Source organism: Bombus affinis, chromosome 13 (assembly GCF_024516045.1).
Source record: "Bombus affinis isolate iyBomAffi1 chromosome 13, iyBomAffi1.2, whole genome shotgun sequence".
Lineage (NCBI taxonomy): Eukaryota > Metazoa > Arthropoda > Insecta > Hymenoptera > Apidae > Bombus > Bombus affinis.
This window is the reverse complement of record NC_066356.1, coordinates 651934-663673: the sequence shown is the minus strand read 5'-3', so window position 1 is coordinate 663673 and position 11740 is coordinate 651934. Positions and strand designations below refer to the sequence as shown.

Here is an 11740-nt window from a genome sequence, read left to right as displayed (position 1 = left end):
TATTTGTCTTTCGTAAAAATTAAATTTTACTGAATACATTACCTTTGAACGGTTATGGCAGCTCTTTCCAAGATCAGTGCTCTGTTGTATTCCAAAGTTCTTTCCAAGGACTCCCTCAAGAATACTCTGGTGAGTCCAAGTTGATATTGGGATTGTGCATCTTTTGGTGCAGCTTTGTCCAAAATGATGCGACAAAGTTCCTTATTTGGTGCACCTCTAGGCAGGTGCGTGGAAACGAGGTATCTGTATCGGTCCACGAAGTGTCCAAAAAGAAGTCGAACGGGGTAACCAGTTTTCCGAATACGAATCGTCTCGAGCATTCCAGTGTAACGCAATTGTTCGAGCACGCAGGGCATGTCGAACTTCATTGGTGCCTTCTCCGTGTTAGGCTTGATGCATCTAACGAACCATGGATTACACCTGAAACAAACGATCAAACAATTACAAGAACAACAAAGAGAAAAGTTCAACTCCACCCGGACGTAATTTCCATAATCATACATTTATCTAGAAATTCGAGGAAGTGAAATCTCGTTAAGTTTAATATCTGCTTAATGCCACGAGATTAACTATGGAAATTTTTTCGTGAAAGTCTTGACAATGTAAATCACTTGCATGTTATTTCTAATGCTTCATTGCTTATCCAAGAAGTAGAGCATTGAGCAGAGTCGTAACTTCGTTGATGTACAGTGAAATTTTATATATTCTTACTGAGACATGGAATCCAAAAGTTGCTGTAGACTATCGTGAAACCGAGCGGATACGGTTGGTGTCCTTGGTTTCATGGTGACAAATCTACCATTTGGTTTATTCATGGTTTTATTGGCTTCGTGAGCTGTCCTTACATGTTGGAACATCTTGCTAACCATCTGAAAAGGAATCAGTCGTTGATTAAAACTTTAACGAGTTTCATAACGAACAGTCGTTTCCCTGGAATGGAGAAAAACTTACGGATATTTTGCTGCTTATTAGTAATTCTACAACGTCCGGTCTCAGCGTGTCCCTATTTTTATCCAAGAAACCTTCGACGTTGTACCAAACTTGGCCAGCGTAGTGTTTAATTGCGAACTCTGCGGAACTCATTCTTGGTCTTGAGTACAGTTCGCTCAAAGCATGATTGTAATGGCATTTTTCTAGGAACGAATGATCAGTCGCTTTAGGAAAATTGCTCTCGTCATCCAGGAGATGAAGAATCCCGACTGGTTTCTTCGCTATAAGATGTATGACCGGTAGATTGTCCTGTATAGGTATACAACAAAAGATTCCTTGGTTATGAAAAACAATAAAAAGTTGAGTGATTAATCACTGCCTCGTATCGATTTCAAACGATCCAAGAGTCGTATTTTTCCCGATAGAAATCCATCAGCTTATTTGTCTAAAGATAATCGAACCAATTAATCGACACGTCGAGGCAACTTTCACTCACAGTATAATTAATCGTCGTCCAATCGATTTTTTCCTTGGCGTATTCTTGCTGCTCCAACTTGAATATATGCTTGTTAAAATAGAACTGAAGATTCTCGTTGGCGTAATTGATGCACAGTTGCTCGAGGCTGTTCTCTGTGAAATTCTCGAACCCGAATATATCGAGTATCGAGATCGCGGCGGTCTGTTTCGTTCCTTTGTAGACGATGTGATTAACACGAGCGACCAACCAGGAAAACAGCGAATTGTACAAAGCCTTAGCGAAGGCATCTCTGGCGTCTAGAGCCTGGTCGATATTCAGCGCCGTGAAAACTCTCTCGTTTCTCGCTTCCTACAAAGGAACTCGATTATTTTGGAGATAACAGAAATTCAGAGCAACTATTTTCTTTTTTCTTATTTTATTTTATTTTCTTACTTACCGTCGTTTTGGTCGTGAGTGCTCTGATGATCCCATCGGAATTGACTTGAAGAAGATGAGCAGCCCAACGAATTTCGGCGTCAGAGCCAACTTCCACGCCTTCTTGACCGTGTCTCATCTGCTTTCGGTGAAAGTACACGTTTCCAAGGTGTAATACGCTGGCGAGGATTTTGAAAATTGTGTCTTGTTCTTCGGACGTGAATCCCAAAACTTGCATGGCGGATAAAAGGGCTTTGAAGTCTTGAGTGTCGCTCTTCCCATCGATCTCGCAATTTCCGCCCTGGTAAATCGACGTTGTCGTTAGATTTATGTGTTTAAAAAAACTGTTAGTTTCGTTTAAATTGTAATTTTCGATGTTTTAATCACCTGGTTTAAATAGAAGTATTTATCAGGTGTCAGCAATCCGTATTTATCCCTGAGCTGTTGATCGAGACCAGCTAGGAGCTCGTAGAATACGTGGTAGTTCCTTTCTTCTGGCGCTTGCGTGACTATTCTACTTTTTTCTAGGAGATACTGAGTTATTCTTCCCCCTACTATCACTCCGCTGAAAATAATTGGTGAATTAATTGAATTAAATCTTCAGCGGATAATTTCTCTTTATACGTACGATTGTGCGATAAATATCTCTCATTTTCTAACACAGCCGCTTGGATTTTGTTAATATCTTAATTAGGTTGATATTTATGAACTTTTAAATATACGGGGTGTTCGAAAATTATTTATTGCCAATATTTTGCTTTTTTATTTCATTTAAATTATACGCCTTTGAAGTTTGATTCGTATATTGAATTTACAACTACTTACTCTCTAAAATAAACTTCTAAATATTTTCCAAATCTGCTGCTGTTATCGTTCCTGGGAGTTTTTGCATTTCCGAAGCTCTCCAACAGGGGCGTCGCCTCGAGAATTTGCTCGGTAACGAGATTGTTTGGCGCGCGATTAACAGCGGCTAGATATTGCATTACGAGTTTCGTGGATTCCGTTTTTCCTGAACCGGATTCGCCGGAAATAACGACCACTTGATTCGCGCTAGCATTATTTGCAGCAGTTACTTGACTGTACGCCGACGAACCCACGGCAAACAGATGACTGCAATTACATCGATGTGAAATTTCTTCTATTATTACAGAATATCGTACAGTAGGAGAAAAATAAGAAAAAAAGATATCGTATAAATAAGACAAGAAAAATTATTCCGTAAAATTGAAATTCTGTTGGAGATTGAATTCATTAGAGTGTGAAAAGCCATTACTTTCTTATTACTCGACTTATAAGTGGAACGTTTGTAACTCACGGGGGCAATGTGCCAAGTATTCGTCCTTCGTAGAGTTTTACTTGGTCCAGGCCATAAATGTCGAACATTTTATAAGGATTCACCGCCACTAAGATGCTCCCCGTGTATGTCTGTCGTTGAGGAAAAATATTCATTGAATTATAATAACGTTTGGTGTTAATGAGAGGTAGGAATGAAAAGAAACATACGTATATTAATTCCTTGTCGTAACGAATCTTGAGATTCCATAATAGAGAAGCTTCGTTTAAGTCGCTGTAATTACAATGGTGCTTCAGAGTAACGCAATTAATTTCACCCGACACAGAGAATTCATATAACAGTGAATGTAATAAAACTCACGTTAATTGAATCATGTCTTCGATTCCATTCTGTCCAAGATCCTGCCTTGGTTTTACTCCACTTAAATTAGTGAGGGTGAAGATTTGAGGCTGAAACATAACAAGACCAATTAACGAATTATTATTCGCATATTCATAAACGTTCAGTTTTCTTAAATAAAACAGTATACAGCTTATAACGACTTCAACCTCGATCACCAGCAATTTCTAATTTTTTGGCTCTACTTAATCTTTTCGATGTTAAAGAACTTTGATACGAGAAGAATTTTCTCCTTCGTGTTGTTTCAAACGATCTCAAATATTTTCTCGCACCGCATTACATTTTCGTCGATCACACGGAGGCAGAGATACGTCAAGGTTCCCGGTGTCTTCTTTGTCTTCGGCCTCAAGATTGCTTCGTTCACCCTCGTTCTTCTCCCCGTGCCTTGTCTTCTCGAAAACCTGCTACTGTCATTGCTTTCGCCATCCCTCGGATAGAACCGTAAAAACTCGCAAGAAAACATGGACGAGACCGTGAAGAAGTTACTCGAACCATCGTGAGATTCTTCGAGAAAATCTTCTCTCAGATTCTGACCATCCACGACTGACTTTAAGTTCTTCAACAAAGACTTCGTCATTTTATAATGTCCCTCAACGAAGCCTTGTCGCGGAGTGCACATGCACACATCGTCGTCCTTACGGCTGGAAACACTTTCCTTCGAGCGTAACCTTGACTTTTGAACAGGAACATCATAGCTCGGCGACTCCGTAGCAAATTTCTGACACTGGCATGTAGAATGTTTGACCAATTCCCCTCTTGAATCGGGACAGAGCTTGTCTGTGCAGTTGCTGTCTGGATTCACTGTGTCTGTATCTCCTGTGTCTGAAGCAGCAGCCACGTACGAAGACGATGATTCCGATTCTTCGTAAATTATAGAAACATTAGGATTGTAATCTGCTACTTCGGCCATTAGTAAATTGACGAGAAAACTAGTGGTGAAATAATTCGCAGAAAAACGTTTGTTGACGTATGTTACTTGACGATTGTTTTTCACCATTCGTAGACGTTCGAAAGAGAAGTTCTCCAAAGTTGGTTATTTTGATCCATCGGTGCTAGAAGTTTCTCGGCAGTGTGTTTCTTCGAGCGACTTTTTGCCTGATTTTCTCGACGGTTGCGACCCGATCTCCGGAGAGAATGCACGATAAAAAAGGAAGATTCGCGCGTATTCACATAAGACGCGAAAGCCACTCACATGAGACTTAACCGGATACCGGGTTGCCTGAGTTTGCAGTTGCAATTCCATTGGCGTCGCCGCGTTACGATTACGGGGGAACGCGATTCAGCGGAGGGATACGAAACGTTCTGCTGGCTTGATACGTCGTAGTAAACAGAAACTAATTCCGTTACCAGGTTTTAATGAACTCTCGAATTCTTCATGGTGCTATGAAGATGAATTGAAAGCGTCCTTTCGCATGCTAGTTTAAAAGCACTTCGCTGCAGCAATAGGAAAGATATCAAAATATTTCGTCATTCATTCCAAGATCGACTTTAACCACCGAGATCGTGTTTTTCCTTTGGACATTTTGTGATCTTAATTACAGATGTACGCTAGAATTAATTTTCAAATGGGTGTCGAGTACTAAAATTTCATACTAATTGTTTCTTTACGAAAAGATAGTAAATCGAGTCAAGTAATTAACAGAAGAAGGAAGTGTATCACATTTTACAGCTTATTTTTACTAACGTATTTTTTATTAGCATATCACAGCATTGTGCAATGAATCACTGTTATTACCAGACGCGAACTGGTAATATTTGCGCAATTAACGGAACACAAATGTGACACTATTACGTAATGTCTTTGTAATACAATTATAAATGTCTCATTTCCACGCCTCTGTGCGTCGTTATCTATAATGGGACACCGTTGAACTGGACTCCGCTACCGATGCACGACAATGCATCGAGAAATTGAATACAAGGCACGCGAGTGCATAGAAAAATAATCGATACTAAATTCAGCTGCTCGTCTACGATCTACGTTTGCCGTTTGGTGTGAATAAAATTGCGGAAGATCCTGATTGTCCTATCCTTTTTTTTTACAGTCAATAAGTTCGGTACGTTGTGACTTGACGTATCAATTTATCGAAACTAGTAACGTCGAAGTGAAATAATATCTAAGGAGAACAATGGATGAGATTTTTGCTGAAGAAGAAACTTGGCAATTTCTTTGCCGGTAGCAGACAGGGTGTGCAATTAACTCTGTGCGTTGAATACGTCAGACTTAAACGCTTCCCAGAGACGATGCACGATTTACGATTGTTATCACTGACAGCGCACTGTGTAGTTCTATTTTACATTTCAAGGAAAAACACGTTAACGACGAACAAACTTTTCATATGTCAAGCACGATCATAAGCGAATAGTGGACTAAAGTGAAACTGATTATTATTGACACAAAGAAATTAGCGAATCTAACGTTCACAGTATGTGCAAGAGACTACTACCATCGAGTTACCTCATCGAAACTATCAAATCATTCTTTTAACGATGCTAGTGAAAGAAGAAACGCGAATTCACGAAAGTGAAAGACTGAGACGCGAAAAACTCGGGGACAAGATTGTTGGCAATACGGTGTCCTTGGAGCTTGAAAGTGCAAGAAGGTGTTGCAAGCAGCCGGCATGCTGCCCCTTTTCGTATGCACTTTCACGCGGTGATCGATACATCGTTCCGTCAGCCGGCAGACTTAATTTTCCGAGATACTGTAGGCCACTTTCGCGGAAGTATTTCGCGGTATTTCACCAAGTATGCACGGCATTCGACGCTTGATTCGACTTTCTAGCCGAGATCCGACGTATTTAACTACTGCATCGGGTGTCCACCATGGAAACTCTCGTTTCTCTTCGAACGCGTTTCATTTCTCTTCCTGCGACACGTTTACGAATGTGGTACAACGCTGTCTGCAGCTGTGTCTATTGTTTGTAACATTCTTGAGAGTTGTTGATCAACTTAATTGGAATTTATGAATGAGTTTGTAGAATATATTCTTCTATAACTAAGCGATGAAATATTGTACCTGTTACGTTTCATTATTTAACAACGTCGTTCACATTTTCGTTAGTTATATTAATCATGATAAACTTATTTACTCTTCATCGAGCACTATATTTTCTTTGTTTGTCATAGAGGTAGATCCAATATTCAAATTGTGCTTATTAGAAAAGAAAAAGGGTTATAGCTTTGTGGTATCCAATGAAAAAGTTCGTCCTTTATCTGAAATTGATCAACTATGAATTTATCTAAGCACGTTAAATAATATTCTTTGACTCATTTACATCGTCTGAAAGTCGTGCCAGCTTATAACCGCAATCCATTCGATTCCATAAATTCAACTATTTTCAACCACCCACGCTGGAACCCGGGTCAGCGCAGTTCGCAGTCACCGTTTGCCATTGTTACTGCGCCAAATTACACTAGCAAAAAGTCAATGGAACATAGTAAGAATGTCGACCGACCGCCCGAAGCAAGGCTCGCTTTAAGGAAATGCAGAATAACCGGTTGTTCCTTGGCCTCGAAGTGGCCACTAGTATTGTTGACTAGCGTATACTCTCTAACACACGTCTATGGGGTTCCTCTGGCCCTTGGTGATAATAACGTGGAGCGTGGTTTCATTGTTAACCCGTCTACGGGACAAACGGTAAATATCTGATATTTCTATTCAGTCATGAAAGAAAGGAGCGAAGTCAATCACCGAAGTCGAACGTCGATGCAAGGAACGCGTCTCTGCTTCATGCATCATAATCGAGGTTGTGTCACAGATCTTGCATAACTTATCCGGTCGATCGTTTGAATCGCGGATAATTTACGCTTCGAGCTTGTCCTGTTTCCAGTCGTCATCGCGCTCGAAGAACGGCTCATTCAGGTAGTAACGTACTTTTTGCAAGAGTAAATTGAGTAAATTGATTTCGTACCTTGCCGGCGATTACTGCCTGCACGGAGAGGACGTTAGCAGCCCTGTGGTATTCTAAAACCTCTCCTGGCAACACGTGGCCGACACCCGGGTCGAACCACACCAACTCACCCTGAAAAAAAGATAATTTTGTATGAGACAAGTTGTGATAGAAAATGTATGATCTCGAAACACAGTTTGTTAATAAAAGTCGCGTGAAAAGACGTAGGAAAAGCTAAACGTTAGAAAATGTATTCCAAGAACAACGTTGTAATTTTGTAATTCACTTCTTTGTTATGACTGCGTTTCATAATATTTCTCAGTAAAATTTTAGCCATCCAGGTATAAATAGGAACCAAATAATCCCGAATATTTAAAGAATTTCTTCGAGGAAGGAAATAGAAACATTAACAATTTCTTCACAAATACCACGAAGAAATTCCATCGATACAATCACGTAGATATTATTCAGTGTAATAAAATGCCAAGAATCGTGCTTAGAATCTCAGGAATTCTCGGTACCGCAATCTCGGAGGAGGAATCAAAAGAAACACGTAGTTATTGTCACAGATATTTTTGTCAAAACATTTCTAAGCGATGCTAACCGTTCCCACGTTCCACGTTGGACACGTCGAAACACTTTCAACCTTCGTTGAGTTCGACGAAGATTGAACTTTTCTTTTGCCGGTGCAAAATCCAAAAATCGAGGATGTAGTGACCGGTGAGTTGGATCGACCGCTGTTTGCGTCGCTGTAAGTCCTAACATGACTGCTCGCAGACTTTTTCACGTAGTTTGATCTCTCTTTGCTCTGTTTCGACGAGATACTCGTTTCCTTGGGCAATTTTCTGTGACAGTCGATCCCTGGCGGGCTTTCAGTCGAACACTTTCTCGAACTTTTCACATAACTTGGAAGAGTAGTCGCCAACCTGGTCGCTGCACCGATTTCTCGTTGCGTTGAGCGAAAGTTTTCGGTTGGTCTGCTTTGAGATTTGGATCTGTTCTTGGTCGCGTCCTTAGACTTCATTCCATTGCCCTCTGCTCGAGAATCGCGTCTATCGACACCACTTTCTCCACTTACACCCGCGTTTGTTTCTTTCGATCGATCAACATGGATCTCATCCGATTCTTTCTTTCCACGCACGTCGAAGTTCTTGGTCTGATATGACTGACTTTCTGACTGAAATTCTGCTTGAATTTCGACAGAGTCTTCGGTCTTCGGGCTGCTACGCTCTCCGTAGGTGTCCTTCGTATTCTCGATGATCCTCTTGCGCGACATGGTCCTATGACCGATGTCTACTTCACCCTCGATCCTACCATCAACACCATCTTTCGAATCAGTCTTGTTATCGTTATTCTGAAGGCTCTTCGACGTTTTTCGAGACACTTTGGCATAAATCGCATTTCGCTGGGAATTCGTTTTCATGTCAACGAGAGGCAGCGTCGCTGAATAATATGGCGTGTCAGGAACTGGATCGCGAAGATGTCTCGTAGTCGTTCGAAACTCCACGTCCACGGCTCTTTCTCTCACGTGTATGCTGCCAGGTTTGGGATACCTGGACAGGGTGCTCAAAGACGCGATTGAACCCCTTAGAGTGCCAGTGTTCGATGGCAAAGAGGTTTTTCTTCTTCGTATTCTCCCGTAGACTGGCGGCTCTTTTCTCACCGCATCCTTGGCCAGCCTAGGGCTGGCCCAATCTTCTCCGATTCTAACAGATCTCGACGTGTGAATTATCTTGGGCAAGGTCGATGGTCTCGGCACAAGGCCGCGGGTAATGTCCTGCAGCTTGCTAGTGACTGCCAGGAAATCACAGACTGACCTGGACTCTCTCTCGTCCTCTTTGCCCCACCCAGGGTTTCTCGGCCTCGGGACATTCTTCAGGAAACTGGAGGAGGATTTCGCTGTGGCACCTTTCACCTCTGAACTTTCTACCTTCTCCTCACCGTGGCTTCTTCCTCGAGAAATGCCTACTGGTACATCCACGCTCGCTCTTCTACGTAATATATCCTGTCTGGAGATCTTTTTGAATCCTTGCGTCACTTGAGCCGTCTTAGTTGCGTCCTTGTGGGATTTTTTAGCGATCGAAGGTAGCGTTCTTGGTCTCTCTTCTTGATCCTTATCGAGATCCACGGTACGTTTCCAACGATGACGCAAGGCTTCGGAAATTTTTGAAGGATTTTCGTGTTCCTTGCTGTACCTTCGCAAAATCTCTTTTCGAGACACTGCAACGTCTCGTGGAATGGTGTGACACGCCTCTTGTCCGGACGATTTGCCAAGTTTGAGGGCGGATTCCGGCGTTGTACTTAGGTCCAGATTCTTTGGACGACCGGAAGTCGGATGCCTCTTAACGCGTTCCGTCGATCCGCTGGAATTTAGAACGGAATTTGTATCTGGGTCTGGGCCGGTGGAATTATGCAATGCGCGTCGAACGGATAACGGTTCCACGTCGGCGTAGAAAGCTTCCGAGCGCGTGTTTCGTGACGAAAACCGATTCTTCGAGGTCGACGATCGCGTAGACCTGCGCTCGGCTTTCTTGCTGCACGCTATCGCGGGCTCCATGTTGCGCGTATACCGGTCAGCGTTCGATTTTAATCAACATTATCGACTTTCTTCGATGCTGACCGCGCAAAATCCCAATGAAGGCGAATCGGAAGTGAGACCAATCGTTCAGGGATCGTTCAACCGGCAATCTTCGTCGACATCTTCGAATTTTCTTCGCTCCAACGATCCGCGCGATGAACTCCAAGTACTAACGAGTTACGCGGAGGCTTGTTAGAAGTCATTTGATAGCATGGAAAGCTCTCGTGAGTCATCCAGTTTGCCACTTTCTATCCCGAGGAGTGGTAACTGCTCGTAAAACACTGGAAATGGACGATCGTCCCGTTTCGACTCGCGGTTAGAAATATTCCAGAGACGACGGTATGCTCTGTTGAAGACATTTTTAAGGACTACGCTAATGGGAAAACCAATTAAATCACAAACAGGCCACGAAGCACGTAATTCAGCAACAGGGGTTTCAACGCGTGCTAGTTTCATTTAATGCCGATTAACAGCCGGCTACTGGGAATTCGCCTGAATAAACCTGACCTTCTTATCAGCTTCGATCGTACGAGTTTTGTTAACAGTTTCTCGTCTGACCGGAAACTAAGCACCAGCTCCTAATATCGTATAGTATGTATGTAGTTGTAAATCGTCCATATTTCTATCGTGTGAATATTTTTCTATTGTAAATCAAATAGCAAGTTAGTTGCTTGAGTTAAAGATTAATATAAAAAGTTCGGTTCGCTTCGTTCATTTTATTTGAGGTTATATTATATATATTTTCTTCGCGTCCTGTCTCTCTTTACCGCAAGTAAATGCAAACTGCTACAGGGTTCAAGGTTGACAAACAGTTAAGATCCCTGTAAAGTATTCTTTCTATTTGCAGAAAGCTTGTGCAAGCATGACCTGGCTCGTAAAGTCGTCCCTGTAGAATACCTTCTAGTCGAAAGCAGACGTCAGTGACCTCGCTTCCATTCTGTGTCAGTATCATCACGATGATTCGAGTATCTTCTTGAGACAGACTTCCTTAGGAATTACCATAAATCCTTGTTATTTATTTTTGTTGTCAGAAATCATATGCTATTTTTCCAATAGACGAGACGAGTTATCCGTAAATGATACTTGAGGCAAGCATTGTAAGAGACTATCTATCATTGAATGCACCGTTTGAGCGACAAAGTGATTATTGAAAGACACGAGTAGTCTGAAGTTGGAGTCGTTGGAGAATCTACACACGTACAGTCAAGATTTGAGACAATCACCGGGCACAATACCGTCACGCATTTTCAATTCAGTGTAAAGAAGTCAGCAGGCCACTGAGACGATTACTATTGGGCACATTGGGTCATCAGTCTCGAAAAATCTGTGCTGTTGCTTACATAGAATGCGTTAACGGTCTTCCAATGGGACGTTTTGGGAATACGTGCACGTAGCTGTTGTCAGCCTCAGAAATCTTTTATACACTTGTCACTCGAGATTTAAATAGCTATAAATCTATTCAGTTCCTCGATCGTTCTTCTTAGATCGTTTTTCTTTGTCCTTTTTATTACATACGACATCGTAATTAAATGCTTTCCAACACGTGTCTTTCAAATCACGTTTTAAACACGTCTGACATAGATACTTCAATTCTACACCCTCTATCGGAAACAAAAGAACAAAAGAACGGAGCTATGCACTCTGCTATTGACAGTTCGTGGAATTTTCTATTTGCAAGCGCAACTCCTCCGCGACAGTCGTCTCCACGCGTCCCTCCTCTTCTCGATCCCACCGTCCTTCGACTCGTTTCACAAGCT

At 42.0% G+C, this 11740-nt stretch overlaps 1 protein-coding gene across 5 annotated transcripts in view; it reads right to left on the bottom strand.

The window, feature by feature from the left end:
- The window catches only part of LOC126923632 (unconventional myosin-XV), a 62960-nt gene that overhangs the window by 40176 nt on the left and 11044 nt on the right, over positions 1-11740 (bottom strand). For 3 of the 5 annotated variants that reach the window (XM_050737302.1, XM_050737304.1, XM_050737303.1), the window contains exons 3-13: positions 7427-7537; positions 3477-3565; positions 3326-3389; positions 3138-3247; positions 2648-2932; positions 2210-2387; positions 1845-2123; positions 1427-1756; positions 952-1239; positions 712-869; positions 43-420 (exon numbers count right to left, since the gene is read on the bottom strand). In XM_050737302.1, coding sequence (XP_050593259.1) covers positions 43-420; positions 712-869; positions 952-1239; positions 1427-1756; positions 1845-2123; positions 2210-2387; positions 2648-2932; positions 3138-3247; positions 3326-3389; positions 3477-3565; positions 7427-7537 — 2270 coding nt within the window. Of the gene's footprint in view, positions 1-42; positions 421-711; positions 870-951; positions 1240-1426; positions 1757-1844; positions 2124-2209; positions 2388-2647; positions 2933-3137; positions 3248-3325; positions 3390-3476; positions 3566-7426; positions 7538-8009; positions 11498-11740 lie in introns of those variants that run through there. The other 2 variants (XM_050737300.1, XM_050737301.1) reach the window with 1 other exon arrangement.